Source organism: Patagioenas fasciata, chromosome 5 (genome assembly GCF_037038585.1).
Source record: "Patagioenas fasciata isolate bPatFas1 chromosome 5, bPatFas1.hap1, whole genome shotgun sequence".
Taxonomy (NCBI): Eukaryota; Metazoa; Chordata; class Aves; order Columbiformes; family Columbidae; genus Patagioenas; species Patagioenas fasciata.
The window spans coordinates 23,014,326-23,031,263 of NC_092524.1; the positions used below are offsets into that span (position 1 = coordinate 23,014,326).

Sequence of the window (16,938 nt, forward strand, 5' to 3'; positions counted from 1 at the left end):
TATTAGAGAATGATTCCTAGAGAGACATTAAGAAAAGAATAGCAGACTTCAATATTGATTTTTCAAGTTTCTTTAATAGTAATTCACAATGACTGCAAGTAGCATTAGTATTTCAGAAGCTGTGTTTTTCCTGTTTCCTTTCTTGTATTCCAAATGCATTCCAAATTCCAAAATTTATTTGTATTGCTGTTGTACAGTGTTTTTTGATAGATCAAAACCAGAATATCTAGCAACTAGGTGATAGCAGTATCCTGGAGCAGTGACACACAGCTTTAGCCAAGATATCCACATAATCCAATTAAAATAATATGCTGAGAGCTGAGTCTGAGAAGGAGGTGCCAGGAGATAGAATGTAACTATATTGTCTTTCAGATTAAGGGAAAAGAGTCAGTTTTATTGAAGTAACACAAACAGATTATTACGGAAACCAAATCTTCAATGGATTCTTTTAATGCTCATTTTTGGAATCTAGAGACAAGGGACTTAAGTTTTAGAGTACAAAATAGATGCACAAATAGGTTTTTATTCTAGTCTCCTAATAACTACAGAGAAAACCTGATGTTTTGGAAACTGAGATAATAGGGGAGCAATAAGACTAGAAAACTTCTGATTTTTTTTTCCTGCCTTAAGTATGATCCTTAGTAGTCTTTCTGCAGTATCCTATGGATATTTCTGCACTATATTGGGTGTTCAGTAGATGTTTGTGTAAGGTTTATAATATTAAGTTGCCTTAGGTTTGTGGATGGAGAGATCATTTCTGATTGAAAAACTCCAAGAAGCCACTCAAAAATTTCAGAATGTCATGTAGTCGATAGGAAATTAGGAATGTTTGATGCATCTGAGTTAACAGCATTGTTGAGGGTTAAGATTGCGGGGTGACAATCAAACCCTGGCAGATGTATTGTTAACCTCCTCCCCCCCACCACTTCCCCCTTTTGCCCCTCCCTCTCCCCCCTTCCCACTCAGGACAGGCGATCGGAAGGGAAAGAAGGACAGAGAGAAGAGAGTTGGAAAAGTTAAAGATGTTTTACTAATGCTACTAATAAGAATAGAGAAAATAATACAAAATATACAAAACCAATCTTGTAAGTCTCAACAACTGCAGAGCCAGCACCCAAAGTCCTGGATTAGACTCTGTAGCCAACCGGAGCTGGATTCAGTCTCTCACTAGGCCTCCGTTCACAGGGACGACTAGCAAGGTCCTCTCCTAATGTCAGCCACGAGGAAAAAGAAAAAAAGGGCCGAGATCCTCGTGATCTCCCACTTTTATATGAAATATTCACGTGAATGGAATGTTATACACCGTTGGTCAGTCTCTCGGACATCAGTTTCTTGTTGCCCCTCTCGCGAGATGTCCATCCGTGCTTATCAATAAGTTTGCATTCCATTGCTAGGTTTAACCAAAACATGTGTTGGGTTCTTCAGGAAAATGCAGCTAACATGAAGGCTTTAGCTGACAGGCAAATTCACTAAAAGAGAAACTTGTTTTTAACAAAACCAGGACAAGCATTTAGCTGAAGTTTACTCACTTCCTAAAAGAAATGAGCCAACAATTTCATGTTCTTTGGTGCCAACCACGATTCTGCACCACCTTGACTGAGTTCAGTGTGGAAAACTGAGTCAAATAAACACACTATCAACCTAACACTTTGGTTTTTATCTCAGCCGTAAAAGGCAGACAGTTCATTAGATTAAATGAATTCAACTTCTGTAACCCTGCTTGTTTTTCCTGAGTGTATAACATAAGTATGTATCATTTAAGAATGAGCAGGCTAACAATAAAATAGATACTCATGCATATATTCCTTTTCTCTCTGGATAGGTCTTTAATGATCACATCTGATTCAGTGTAAAATGCAGTAAAAGATTAAATGACTCAATGAAAGTATCATTCATGTGATGCCAGTATGGTGATGTATGGTGATCACTCATTAACACTTTTTTTTTTTTGCCTGAAATACTTATTAGTTAAATTTTGACCAAAACCAGATGATGAATGATTAAGAACTGCACTTAATATTCACTGCCATTCATGACCAAAATGACAATTGGTATGAACTGAAACTGCTTTATATAAAACTTTCAAGGCAGAGTGAGCCAGCATAGGTTCTGTCCATCTTTCTTCCCAGTGTAGGAAATGAACATCTACTTTGGTATATGTATGTTAGTGACTAAAGCACTGAGCTGCAGTGGCAACAGGGAACTTTATTCCTCTTTGCACTTAATCTCTTCCTTTTTTTTTTCTCCCTGTCATGGGCCATCTGTGCTTTGTTGGTTTGTCAGCAAAGTTAGGATCTTTTTGACTCATCTTGGCTGTGTGTACACAGTAATAGAAGTATTGTGAAGCTACTTATTTCAGCTCTTTCTACATCTGAAATTCTGGGCTTCATTGAGATGTATGCAGAGAGGTTTTCTGGTATTGTGGATTATGAAAGTGTAGAAGTGACTCAAAAATCCAGGAGATGAAAAGTTAAGTAAAATAATAACAATTGTTCTTTGTCCTAGTTTTCAGATGCAAAGACTGCGTGTTTAAAAACATATTTTTTAAGAAAATACTTGTGTACACTTTTTTAAAGTGTTATCTCTGCAGTCATCTGGGCTAGAAACTTGTATTGGAGAATAAGGAATGCTGGAGTTTTCACCTAACTGTCTTGGAGTGCTGAACATCAGAAAGAACATCACTGGCTTGCTCTGAAGAGTGAGAGTTGAGAACATCGATGGCTTTGAATCCTTCTATAATACTGGGTTATAAACCCTAACTAGTACAAATCTTGTGTTATATTTCTGAAGGCTCAACTCGATGTCTTCATGTATCATCATAGCACCACTTACACACTCTGACACTAAAACTGTGGTAAGGACTTGACACCACAAGCATGTTGCAGTTCTTGGTCTATTCGGTTACAATATGTAAACTGCTTTTAAAAGTAAGTGTTCTCTCTTGTATGTGCAAGCCTTTGTGAAGCAAAGAGAAGACATAAAAAATTGCTTTATTCTTATTTTGGGAAAAACAATTAACTGCTGCATATTTATATGCTACAGGGGAAGTATTTTGAACTTGGGGAATATATGTGGTTTTCATCATCATTGGTATGGCTCAAACATCTGAGTATTGTGCTGATAGTTTTGTTTTTCTAAATACCTTTTTCAGTGCTAAGTATGATAATGCTGTAAAGTTGTTAATTAAGAACTTCAGCATTTTGATCAGAACAAGAAGCATTGAACTAGCTCTTAAATTTTTTTTTTCGTCTAACAAATATTTTTAAAGTAATATTACACTGGAATTTACCTGCTGTTCATGGCGGGGGGGGAAAGAAGTGAAGTGACAAAACTGTAAATGTGAGATGTTTTATCAGAACATACTGAGGAAAAATTTGCCTTTGTTCCTTCTTAGGTCTAATATCTGTCCTAGTGAGGGAGCTAGAACTACGTAATCCTGTGAAATCTGATAACGTTCTGTCAGTGGAGTCAATAGTGTGCAGGCAACAATCTTATCTGAGTTATAACTTACTAGTATTTGCATCTGCATAGTACAGTCTTTACAGAATTCTGTTTTATTTATTACTGTTTAAATGCCTAGAAAACCAAATTAAGGCAGTAGGAACAGTGTGATACTTGATACTATCTATATTTTTATTCTGTGTGTCTGTCTTTGGGTTTTTCATATGATAGTGATTTGCATTTTCTTGGGTAAAATGTCAGAATTGCGGATACATACCAGCTCCTTTTGAGGAAAATGTATGTGCATTATGGCTTTATGGTGGAAATGAAGTGTCTGTTTTCTTTGTTAGGAAATTAACTCTATTTGGGCTGATACAGTTGAAGGTGTATTTGACTATTTGTGGTCCTAAAGAGCTATCTCTATATTTGGCCTTATGGCCTGGAAATGTTGCTTTTGAGAGCCTGCAGAATTGTACTTCTGCAACCATTTCAGAGACTGTAGGAGGAGCCCTTCATTAAGTTGTTAGCACAACTGCCATGCCTTTATCTGCCAAAACATCAAAGAGATATGTTGACTGTGATACAGATATAGTTTTGTTTTAAAATGAACATCTAGAATAGATTTGCCTTATCCAGTCTAATTAGATTATATTGGATTAGCTTATATTTATCGTTCTGTAATTTTCTGTTCGGATGTTCTTTGAAATGGGGATTTACATACTGCGTAAGTGCTATCACTTTCTTGGTGGACAGATTTGTTATTTGGCACCAGTTATGATAAAATAGACAAACTTAAAGGTGGAAGTTAGTGGAAAGCAAGTGTTATCTTTTTCAAAAAGAAGTAATGAGGCACTGTTGTTGTGGAGTTTTGGTTTCTTTTTGTTCCTCAGCTTCTAAATTTACAAGCATGTGTTTTAAAATGTAACAGTGCTAGATACAGGGTAGATGCCTTAAAGTATATCTGCTCAATGTGTCCAGCAAAGTTTTCAGGCTCTGTTTACAAAGATTAGACAACCACATGTATTTTGAGTTTATTCCAGGAGGTACTCAATAGTCTGTAACTTACTTAGTTTGATTTCTGAATGCTGACTTTAGATGTATAGGATTTGGAGGCATAAATTCGTATTCCTCACCTTATAATAGCAACTGTAATTAATCTTGGTAATGAGTCATCTTATTAATAGTAGGAATAAAATGATACATATTGCCTTGATGAAATGTCATTAATATACCTGACATTTCAACATGTACTATTTTTAGTCCTATTAGTCCAGACAGTGCAATGTGTAACTTAATGTTCTCATTGTCTTAAATTAAGGTGGAAGAAGGAAGCAAAAATGTACGCTTGGGCTCGCTAATCTGTCTGCTGGTAGAGGAAGGACAGGACTGGAAGCAAGTTGAAATACCAGCTGACAGTAGTGATCCAACTTCTCTGGCTCCACCAGTACCTGCTCTTACCTCAACTCCTGCAGGTCCTTCTGTTTCAGCCCCTTTTAAAGTGGAACAGAAACCTGGAAAATTGCAGTAAGTTTCTGTGTTTGTTATGAAATGGAACTTGTGTTTAGTTAGATCAGTAGAGCTAAACCAAAATGAATCTTTTGTCCCTTTTTACCTAGTATTAAGCTGTTAGTTTAAAAGAGTGTTTCAGGATGTGTGAGGTAATAAAGCTTGTCTACCCAGAATATTTCTCTGCTTGTAAGCTCAATAAATTTGAACAATATGGTTTTATTAGAACACTTTCTATGGGTGTGCTTTTATTTTGACTTAATACTGCTTTATGAAGGATTCTAAACTTAGATTAGTAAGAAGTTGTATTTATATATGATGGACTCTAATGCTTATGTATTGGATGCCTAGTTTACCTATACCTTGTTTTCTATTTATTTTATTAGGAGAAAAAAGTAAACAAACAAGTGGCAAACTCCAAACCCCTTCCAAGCTCTTGCACTTTTGATAGCAGAAAATATTTCTTCTTATTTCCATAACAGTGGAATGTGAAAAACTCAAAACTGTGGATTTACATGCTCTTGTTTTGATTTGTTAGGGTACTCTGAGCATTGCAAGCATCTTAGAGAGAGAAGTAAATTAACCTCAAAGTGTTAGTCGGGTAACAATAATCTGTAAATCACTGGTTTGTGTTGCAGGATGTACCTTATTTTGAGGTATTGCCCCTTATTTGGAGTGAATTGTAATAAGACAAAAACTGTAAAATTACAGCCTATTAAAGAAAATAATAGGAAACTAATTTTGGTGGCATGTACTATGCAAGCTGTTTGGTTTGGGTAGTTTTGCAGTGTGTATGGGTTTGTTTTTTTGTTTTGGGGAGTTGTTTGTTTGTTTTCTAGCAAACCAGATAGAAAAGGTAATGAGGTTTGAAATGTTTACTTTTGCTGTCAGCATTTAGGTTTTCCTCATGCAAGTGGAAGACAACTAATTGGGGTTCCTTGCCCAAACATTACCTGTAGCAGGGGGATGATCCAAGGCAAGACTCCTTGAAAGGATTAAGTATTGCATTTTAGTACCAAAGAACATCAGAACTGCGTCTGTTTCACTGCAGCTGTTGATTAGAGATGTATTGACATACTTGAAAACAAGTGATCATTTATGACATAGGTTTTCTTTGCCAGCAGTTTATGGACAGTTCTTAAAACTCAGCATGGTGGGAATATAGTCTCCTTTAGAAAATAATGAATTGGAGATTTTGTGGAAAGATTTGAAACTGAGTATTCATTATTTTCTGATAACTTTGCTGCTTTTGTATATAAGAATTCTGAAATCTCTACATGTTGTTGTTTTTCCTCATTTCAGAAAGCAAATCATGCTAAGGGGCACTGTATGCTCTGTAGCTGTGTACTGTGCTTTGTAGTTGATAACTCTTTCTGTTTCCAGGCAGAAATGTTACTATTGAGCATACCCCAGATAGGTCAAGATGGCAGGTTTATTAGTATTATAGTATATCTTAATTATATGCAGATTGAAAGGTTTTAGTGTTGGAGGGCTTAATATTTGGTCTTCTTAAGTGGATACCAAATTATGCAACTACATCTTTATGGCTTTTGCTTTCTGAAGAAGTAGCCATTTCATTAAATCAATGCTATAAAATAAAATTGAAGCTAGGACAAAGTTAATGTTATAATTACACTGCATTAATGATGGAATTACAGCTAGGCAAACAAATAATAGAGATGAGCAACCCTCTTGTCTGAGCTCCTAAAACTAATTTTTTAATGTTACTATAACAAGCTGGTCTTAAAAATGTATTTGGTTCTTCACTAATTACCCTTTTCCAGAGGAATCCACAACTATAATGCAACACTACTGTAAGAGGAAAGTTTGGACGTGAGTTTTACAGTCTTTATTTTGATCTCTTCAAAGTAATTTTTGTGGGTTTTTTTTAAATTCAACGTTATGTTAAAGCTTGGTAAAAGGGGCACTGTCCAACTTCAGTGTTAGCATTGCAGCCTTTGTACAGAACAGTTTTATTCCCTAGCTGTTGCTTCTGAAATAGGGTATATATTGTGTAGTTTCTCTTGATATCCATTAAAATAAATAAGTTAAACTTATTGTTGAAATTTTTTTTTTTTTCCTCCTGATTTCTTTAGAATTCGCTTAAGTCCTGCAGCTCGCAACATTCTGGAAACACATGGACTAGATCAAAGCAATATTACTCCTTCTGGGCCTCGAGGAATCTTCACTAAAGAGTATGTAGATATTTCAGTGAAGCTACAACCTCATATTCTATTATTTCTTTATTTGAACCTAGAGCAATCTCCATGAACTTGAATAGTTCATTTATTTAAAAGGCAACTTTTTGTTCCAGTTTTTTCTATGTGGGAATGGCTTAGTTGAATTTGAAAAACCTGTTGAGAAGATATGGAGAATAGAAATTGTAAGAAGCCTTTAATTTAAAAAAAGGAAATTTTGTTTTTATATCCCATCTGAGCTGCTGTCACATTTCTTGCAACTCACGTGGTAGCTATCAACTCCTGAGCACCACTGTTAGCTACCATTGTTGATCTCAAGAATTTTGCTACTCAGAGATGTGTTCAGAGCCAAAATAAAATACCAGTAGCCTGTTTTCTTCAACTCCTTTTCTTGTGAGAGTTCAGATATTTTGCTACTTTCACTGAAGTTCAGTTTTAAAGTCTGTCGGGGTTTAATTTGTTCCCTTTTTTATTAGGCTAAGGAGAGCAATGAAGTGTAAATTATGAGACATAATCTTTGATTTAAAGAATGTTTGTTTACAAACCTGTGATTTGTTATGATCAGACTTCTAGTAGTTTCCTATACTTTTTGAGTGTCCTGATGTAATGATTGTCACTCAAGCCTTGGGATGAGGAACTTGTGTATAAAAACATGTTGTGGTATATCCAAAGTCCTTGGCCTTGAAATGGTGCGTTATTTTCACATTAGCATATATGTTATTGGACATAAGGATTTTGGCAGAAATATTTAATTTTGTTCTCAGTAAAGTTACTGCTTTTGAAAAATGCCATAATTTGCCTACACAGACCTCGTTAGCTACTGTACTTTTAGTTCCATTCAAAACCAACCAGTTCTTACCCTGATGGTGACTTGGAATTGAACCCAGAGAAGTAGACATTGGAATTCTGCTGTCTTTTTAGAACTCTTTTTCCTATGGTCTTTGGCTGAGCAGAGATCAAATAAGGTCTTGAATAGATATAATATCCTATGTAACAGCAAACTATCAGTATGTTTTGTCTTAAGTAAGTGTAGTGTTAATTTATAATGTGTTACTGGGCTAGGGCAGGTGTAAACCCTCTAGGACTTTGAGCTACCTAATTAACATTCCCTAGTTGTCATGGAGATGTAGCAGAGAGTTTTCTTTAACTACAAGAGTTATCTAACAAAATCTTCTTTATTCAAAACAACTTTCTTCTATAGAAAATATTTGACTTTGAAATGTCATTTTAAGAAACAAACTTTTTTTTTAATAAGTTGTTTTGAAATGGTATTAATCTTTCAGATACCTACAGGCTCTGCTATTATGTTCAGTTTGAAATGAAATGTTTGCAGATTTTTCGTGAAGAGCTGCTACAGATATTCAGGAAAATATTTATTTTGCTAACTTGAGATTACTGTTAAAATGCATGCCATGCTTTATAGCTGTGTGACTCATGGTCTCTCTTCCAAGTAAATGAGTGATTGATTCTTTAAGGGTGTATTGCAAGTTCACTTTTCACTTTTAAACACTTGAGTTTCCTTGTTGAACAGGGCTACACTCAGCAGATTGTAAGAAATAAAGAGAGATACTGAGCTATGTGAGCAAGCAAGATTATTTCCTCTCAAATTTCTATCTTTAAATTCAATTCACTGTAAAACTTTTAACAGTAACAGGAGCTTTAACTTAGTAGCTTTCTCTGTCATAATCTACTCCCTTAGTAGGCTGGTACTTAATTTCTTTTATGTATCTGTGCAAGGCTGGATTACTGTTGTCTTCCTACCTGTTTTTGTTTTATAGATTGTCAGCTTTTTTACTTTTAAGCAATATCTTCTGCTTTCTTCAGAAATATACTAGGAAATCAATGTGTCAGTACGAAGTAACTCATAATTTCTATCAAAGATTGCCCAGTGTTCCTAGTCATCAACTCAGACACTGTTTGGGAGAGCTGAGTCAGAATTGATGATTCTTTCAGGTTGCTTCTGCCCTTTCTTATAATTTTCACTAGTGATCTAGGGATTTATAAATGAAGCCATAAAAAGGTGGGGAGGCCAGTTAGAAGTAAAACTATGTTCTTCTGAGGCTGTGTTCCTCCCATCTGTACCTTACTACCAACTGTCACTGTGATTTGGGATCTTGGAGCTGCTCGAGCATTTGCATTTTCAGCTTGCAAATAAGGCACAGCATACACATATAGTGCTGGTTTTCCAGACACTCATGTCATACATATTTAATGAGTACAGGTTTTCGGTGGGATCTATGCTGCATGCAATTTTTTAGCTGCCACCAGAGAGGAACGAGTTTCTCCTACAATGTTGGTAGTGCAGTAAGTCGAATACCTAAAAGTTTCTAATATTTAACGTTCTCTGCTCACCTTTTTCCTTCTTCCAGGAAACCTATTAATTGAATAATCGGATGTTCAGGAGATAGAGCGTTGGGACAATTTAGTAACAGTAACTGTCACTAGAGGAAGCTAGTGTTAATGTGTGTATCTCCTCTTGCGCCGTCTGATCCTTAGTGATTTTTAGGTGTGTGTATCAATTCTAACTTGTCCATTTCAAGCAAAGTATATTTTGAGAACAAAGTACTCGGTTTACTTTCACCATTGTTTGGATTTTGGCTAACATAAAGTGAAAAGACTGCACACTTCTTTAGTAATGGTAAACTGAAGTGTAACAGAGTTGCCAGTATTTGCATACTTCTAGTAATAACAGTTCAGTAGGGTACATCATTGTTTAATAAATGTTTATGAAGCTCTGGTATCTTTTCTATGGAACAGACTGCTCTCTTTTATGTTTGTTACCTCTGTCTCATCTTTGTCCATTACTATCCTGTGTTGGTAGAGGTTTATAGAGTAGAAAGGAGGTGTCCAGCTCCCGGTTCTGATGAAGTATCTGTTTGCCTGCCTTGTACTGAAATCTGTTTAATTTGACTTGCTTTGGTACCTCTTCCAAATTTATGTATATGCAGACTCACAGTCTTGCACCCATGACAGTCATAGCATTGCTGTACCTATTTTTTTTATTCACTTAAACCATGTGGAATTGGTAGGGGGAAAAGTATTTTTATATGTATGTATAACAAATATTTATATAATATACAAAATATAAATATATATGAAATATTATTTTTATATATGTGTATTTTATAGATATATCTCATACTCATGCATGAGTTTCAAAAAGTCCTGAGTGAATCTTCTAATCTAAAAATAAGATAAATTTTGGTAATATACTTTGCAGCTAACACAATAACAGCCACCAAAATTATAAAAGCATTTTGACTTGGCTACAATAGGTAGGGCTATCAGGTTTTTTGTCATTTGCATGTTATATGGAAGTAATTCTAAAGCATTTCTTTAGCTTTAAAATCTATAAGAAGCTATACAAGCTTTATTTCAGGTATTATGTAATATAATGAGCAGATGGTCTATCTTATGACTGCCAAGTTAAAACCCTGAAGTGATTTTTTTTGGTGGCTTCTAATATTTTAACTAGAGAAGTTGTATTATGTCATGCAGTTACTTCTTTTTGTCGCAAATTATAATGGTAGGGGATGATTTTCGTTCAGTGAAATCTAACTTTTTCCCTGATACAGTATTTATGTTAAATACTAAACACTTATTTTTAAAACAAATTTTGGCTAACATTTTAATTTGGGAAAACAAGTAACAGCTTTAATAACAAAAAATCTACGTGCCGAGCTCAGTTTAAAAAAGTATATTGTTAATATTAATTTCCTAAAGTATGTATTAAAGCTAAAAATAAATTTAAGCGAGTCAGCAATCGGTAAAAGACATCGTATAGAACATACAGAGCTTTAGGGTTTTCAGTTCTTGGTTCTGGTGTGCTGCTTTGTTAGGAAGAACTAAGAACTCGTATTTTTTGATATTTTTGTCTTTTCTACAGAAATTTAGTGGTATACAAACTATTGACTCTCACTCAAGAATAGACTTACACTGAAGCAATAATCTAATGAAGTTGCATAGCTTTGTTTTTTAGTATTTATGGCTTGTGTTTCAAAGACATGGTATGGTTGTAAGTAGTCTGATTTTTAACTTATTTTTCATTTCCTCTGCCAGTTTATGCAGTAAAATTTTGTATACATAAACTTTTGTGTACATGCTGTGGTGATATCATCATGAAGTGGTAGAGGTTTATCTAGAGTATATGATACAGATTTTCATTATCATATCTTGAGCATAAAGACAGATTTGTTAATGATACAACTCTTCTAATAAGTTGCTAGTACAACAGTAATACCTGCAAACCAGAAATTTTACTATAGCTCATTTCCCTTGCAATTGGCAGTGGTGGTGTAAATAGTCTTTTCTGTTTACCCTCATAGGTGCTATCTTTAGCATGTTACTTTGTAAATACAATGAACCTAGGGTAGATGTGGTCTTATAGCTCAAAGATGGAAGTTTATTTACGTCTGTCATACTGTACCCATAAGAGGGATTTTTGTGGTGGCAGCTATATCTGTGTAAAGACCCTGGGAGAATGCTTATAGAGCAGGTGAGGTTCAGCCACACCTGGGACTGTTACATGTTACTCAGTTTTTGGCTTTGGTTCTTTAGTGTGGTGCTATCTTTCAAATTGCCTATGAAGTATGGACTTGCATGCCATCTACGCCTGTTTGTGAACATGTCTGTCAGAAAGATACAGAGAAATGAGTGATAAATTACTACTCATTTTTTGTGAGCACTAATTAATTACATTAAATTTAAATTATTACAAATATAATGGATGAAACAGTTTTTATTTGAGACTTTATAGCCTGAGTAAGTATACTCTGGTATCTTATTTAGAAGAATTGTCAGCACAATTCAGAAATTATCTCGTACACTCACAGTTAGTGATGATGAATAATACGCTTCTCTAACACAAATGTTTTCTGTGTTTAATCACCAGGGATGCTCTCAAACTTCTGCAAGCGAAGCAGAAGGGCAAACCCAGTGAATTGAAACCTGTGGTTTCTGCAGCTCTTCCCCAGCCTACTGCAGTGCTGCTTTCTTCACAAACAACAACTATGACTTCTGCTTATCCAAGACCAGCAGTTCCACCAGTTTCCACACCAGGACAACCTGCTGCACTGGTAATGATTCTGTTAAGTCCTCAACATCACTACAGCTAAATATTGCCATGGCTGCTTAAGTAGCTATATGAGATTTCAAGAACTGGAGAGATGAAGGAATTTAAGACCACCAAGATGCCAAGGCCAAGGACATGCGGTTTTTAGTATGTTTGAATGATTCTCGAGCAATGTAATTCAAACTGCAGAGCTCTTGGAACTATGCACACTACTTTGTGTAACTTGCAAATTGAAGCCATGAGACAATTTACAATGTGAGCCTTGGAAGGGGAAAGTCAGAGAGGCAGCAGTTTTATTTTAGTCCCCGAACATGAAGATGGCACTAGTTTAGAAATCAATAATACACCTCAATCCTTGCAGGATCAGTATGTCATTGTATATTTTCAAACTTGGAGAAACTTGTATCCTGACTTAATTTTGCTGTACTTCATTGTACTGTACTTAACTTTCCTGCAGTATATGTAAATATCCATTGATCAGTTGTCAAGAAGCAAGGAGAGAAAGGCTTAGTGGTTGCTTTGAAGAGTAATGTTGCAAACTCTATCACCTAAATACAGTTTCTGTTAAAAATGTTAGAAATACCCATGCTGAAATGCACATTAGTAGAAATTGAAAAGCTTTTGTGAAAAATGCAGGGAAAAATCTTTCTGACTTTAGAACAAAATTTGAATCTTCAGAGGCTGAAGTTTACAGTGTAGCTACAATTCATAACAATCAGAAAATGCTGCTCTTTTTTACCCTGTGCAAAGAACTAAATCAAGCACAGAAAGCTCAAACTTGGTTATTTTTCCATTACAGGAAAAAAAAATGTTATATGATTGCAGCAGAACATACATATTGCAATTTGTTGTGTGTTGACTGTTACTCAATATGTAGTATATGTGTAACAGATTAGGTATACAAAATAATACTGTACTGAATGACTTATTTTCTTGCTTTCAGTAGTCACTGATATTTCAAGTGATTGCTTGAAAGTTGACTTACCACTATGAAGAAGCTGGGAAAACTTCTGCATTGAAACGTTACTGAATATATCTGGAAGGAAAGAGAAGAGTAACAAAAGATATGCAGTAAAGCCTGTCTTAAGGAACCACTAAGGGAACTGAAAAAGCAGTAGCTTACTGAGGAAATATTTTATTACAATTTAAATAGAACAAAACATATTCTGAGCAGTATGCCAAGTCTGGCAGATGGAACAGTGCTTATATACTCTGGCTGGGAATTAGTACCTGAATATTTGGAATTTTTTAAGCAGTCTGTTAGGACAGTAGGATTAATTCTATACTGTAAAGTGAAACTATTCGGTAAAACCTGTTGATCCAGGTTAAGTGGAGTCGACTGGAACACTCAGTGGTTTTAATCATTAATGTCAGGAGTTGGAACATGTCATGTTTTGGTATGTAGGGGATATTTGAAGTGAGCAGGAGTTAGGGATAACACATCAGTGCTGGAGTCCTGTTTTATCAAAGGGGAAGTATGTTTGCGCTCTTGATATTTAATATGCAGCATATGATTTCTTTCAGGGCACATTCACAGAGATCCCAGCTAGCAACATCCGAAGAGTTATTGCTAAGAGATTAACAGAATCTAAAACTACTATACCTCATGCATATGCTGCTGCTGACTGTGACATCGATGCTATTTTGAAATTAAGAAAACAATTGGCCAAAGGTTAGTGATGAAACCGATTTACTGTAACATGGTGCTAATGCATAGTTTGTCTTGTTTACATAATCGTACCCAGGAGGTGTAGATATTTGTAGAGGCAGAACACTGTATACAAGTAATCTTTTTCAGTATTCTGTATGTTGGACTCAAGCTGTAGTTATTTAGAAAAATTTCTTGAGATTTAAGGTCCTAATAAAAGATTGCTTTGGTTTTGCCAAAACTGTTTTGGTTTTTGCTAAAAATCAGCTGAGTATACTGTGCAATAGGAAATTTTAATAGTTTCAAAATTAACTATGGAGACTAGAGTGTTCTTTCCAAAATCTCAGTCCAACGAAGTATACGTGACATACATTTAAAAAAACCAGAATTTTTCAATAGAATACTCTTCAGACAGGTACTTCATTTTCATGCAAAGTATCACAAAGTGGTTTTTGCTTGGTTTCTTCTTGTTTAAGGACTTCTACTTAATGGGGTAAAAAAAAATTAAAGACAATTTTTATTACTTTAACATCATAATATTCTTAATTTAAATACATTCTATTATATTTAGAAATATTTGGTCAATATACTGATTTTAATGTTGTCTAGAGAAAGTGCCCCATGTTCCATAGTTTGTGAAGGTATTAAACCAAAAACTGTGGAAACTCTTTAGGTACGCGTTGTTTTATATTAGTTAGTTCTTGCAATTGTCTGCAGTTAGTAGTATTTTTTTTTCTTTTTTTCTCTTTTCCCTTTTGGTTCCTTTTGCCTTGTTTAGTATTCTGTAAAGAGGACACCAGTACAGCATTTATAAATACCAATATGGAAACAAATGTTTTTGTAAAGCTTTGACACCTGTAAGTTAATTTTATCAAGCCAGATTTGCGACTAGGTTGGTTAGACTTGTACTAATCTAGGGCAATTTGCTCTTCAGTAGAGAAATTTCTAAAAATTTTGTCTTTTGACTCAGAGATATTTAAGCCCAAGGAAAAAAAACATTTTGTAATGTTTCATTTTTTCTGTCACATTTACAAGACTATTTTCCATTAAATACATGTCTTGAACAAGAATTTAAAGGACTGTAAAGAAATAAGATCAGAGGGAGAATTGCTGAGCAGTTGGAATATAAAACTGTGTTTCTCTCAGCAAGGTTATGTTTAAGTCACCGATCTGGTAAGCTGTGGAAAAAAAAATGAATGAGTTTGCTGTGCTTTTTCAGTCACATCTTCTATCTTCTCTTATCTCCTACTTGCAGAAGTTATAGATTTTTGGAGATATATTTCTTCACAGAAAAGCTATTTTAAAGAGTTGGAAACATGTGCTGCATGTTTCTGCCTCTGTAATATCTTCTTTCACTCTGATACCAAAACTCGAGTTATTTTAAAAAGTTCTAGTCCACTGATATATTTCGGTATCAGACCTGTAGAACAGTTATACAAGTACAATTGAAGTGATATTGCAAAGTAGGAAGCAGTGGCTGACGGTAAGGTAGACAGGCCTGGGTTGGGGGCAATGCCTGCTTTCAGTTTCCTGCTTGTCCATGGAGCTCCAGCTAATTCTAATACATTGAGAAATGAGGTTTGGTTGCAGCTGTCTGGGAGGAGTAGCCTTCTCAGGAAATCTGTCTCATTTTAAGGCAGAACTTGATAAATTATTCAAGATCATGTATTATGATTGTCCGCAATACCTGCAAGTCATTATTCTGGTCTTAAGCTTCTATAAAATGTGGAATATTCTTCACAAAGTATAATATTTACTTATAGTGTCTGAGGTTAGCAATATTATTTATTGAACTGACAGTATATTGCCTTTACCTAAAATGGCGTGATATCTGTTGCATTTTATCTGCTGGAAATCAGTTGAGATCAGTTGATGTCTACTTTATCAGTTACAGCCAAACTAATTATGCATAGATTTTAAAAATAGTTTTAATTCTTTTAGAATCTTCAAATCAAGTTAGGAAAATATTGATGATTGTTTCTTTTGATAGTTTTAGCTAATTATGCTGGTGAAAGAATAATTTATTTGTTTATGTTTGAGTAGTATTCAAGGCACATGGATTAATCTCTGCCACTTCATAAATTTAATTTTCGTTCATCATTCATTCATTTTTACAAAATTTCATTTTCCATACTGTTCAGGCTACATAAGCAAGTAGTGAAGGAGACATGTACACGTACACCTCAAAGCCTGACACTAACTAAGTCTGTTACTTGGGTAAAAAATTCTGAAGGGTCATCATTTTATAATGAGGAGAAACAGTATTTCTTGAAAGTAAAAATGAGGAGGAAATAGGAAGGAAGAAAATAGGAAGGAAGAAAGGTGTCAGCTCATAACTCTGGAGTTGAGAGGGTGAATTTGATGGGGCTCACAATCAGTTTTTGAGCTCTATTCTAGAGACTGGTCCTCCTGAGGTGTGGTTCTGTCAAACTGCGGTAGCTAAGCAATGCTTTAGAGAAACCTTAATTGACAGGCAGTAGTTTTTTCTTTAATACGTAATTGGAAATACAGTTTTTAAATCAATACAATTTGTGAAAATAAAGCTTGTTTTTTTCATTTCAAGCTTAACTGGTAATTGAAATTAATTAAAGCAAATCTGAAAGAAAACATGGTTTTGCAGAAGCAGGGAGTCCATATAGTGTTTCAGGTGATCTTTTGGCATATCTGCAACTTGAAATGTATTTGAGCATCCTAGAGGTAGAAGATTCAGTTTGGACTGAGGTCAAATAAGAGAAGAAAGAGCTTTTTTTTTTTTTTTTTTTTTTTTTCTAGCTAGCAACAAGCAGTAATAACACAGTTTGTGTTTTTGTGAATAGATATACTATTGTCACATCCCTTTTCAGTTCTTGAAAGAAAAGAACTGAATACCAAACCTTGAAAAATGGATTGGAAAGATTCATTGAAAAGGCACTTGTACAAATGCACAGGGAGGTAAGAGTTGACATTTCTTGGTATCCCAGTGACACGTACACTTCAATTTGCCAGTTTATTTTTAGGTGCAAAGTAGTTCATTGTACAATGTGCATTAAATAACTTCTTGGTAATAAATTATTTGATAGAGAGGAAAGCATGGT

The 16,938-nt window shown here is 34.9% G+C and overlaps 1 protein-coding gene across 5 annotated transcripts in view; it reads left to right on the forward strand.

The window, feature by feature from the left end:
• PDHX (pyruvate dehydrogenase complex component X) overlaps positions 1-16,938 on the forward strand; it is a 135,937-nt gene that overhangs the window by 37,159 nt on the left and 81,840 nt on the right. For all 5 annotated transcript variants that reach the window (XM_071809082.1, XM_071809081.1, XM_071809083.1 and 2 more), the window contains exons 4-7: positions 4,760-4,965; positions 7,044-7,142; positions 12,037-12,220; positions 13,741-13,888. In XM_071809082.1, coding sequence (XP_071665183.1) covers positions 4,760-4,965; positions 7,044-7,142; positions 12,037-12,220; positions 13,741-13,888 — 637 coding nt within the window. The remainder of the gene's footprint in view (positions 1-4,759; positions 4,966-7,043; positions 7,143-12,036; positions 12,221-13,740; positions 13,889-16,938) is intronic.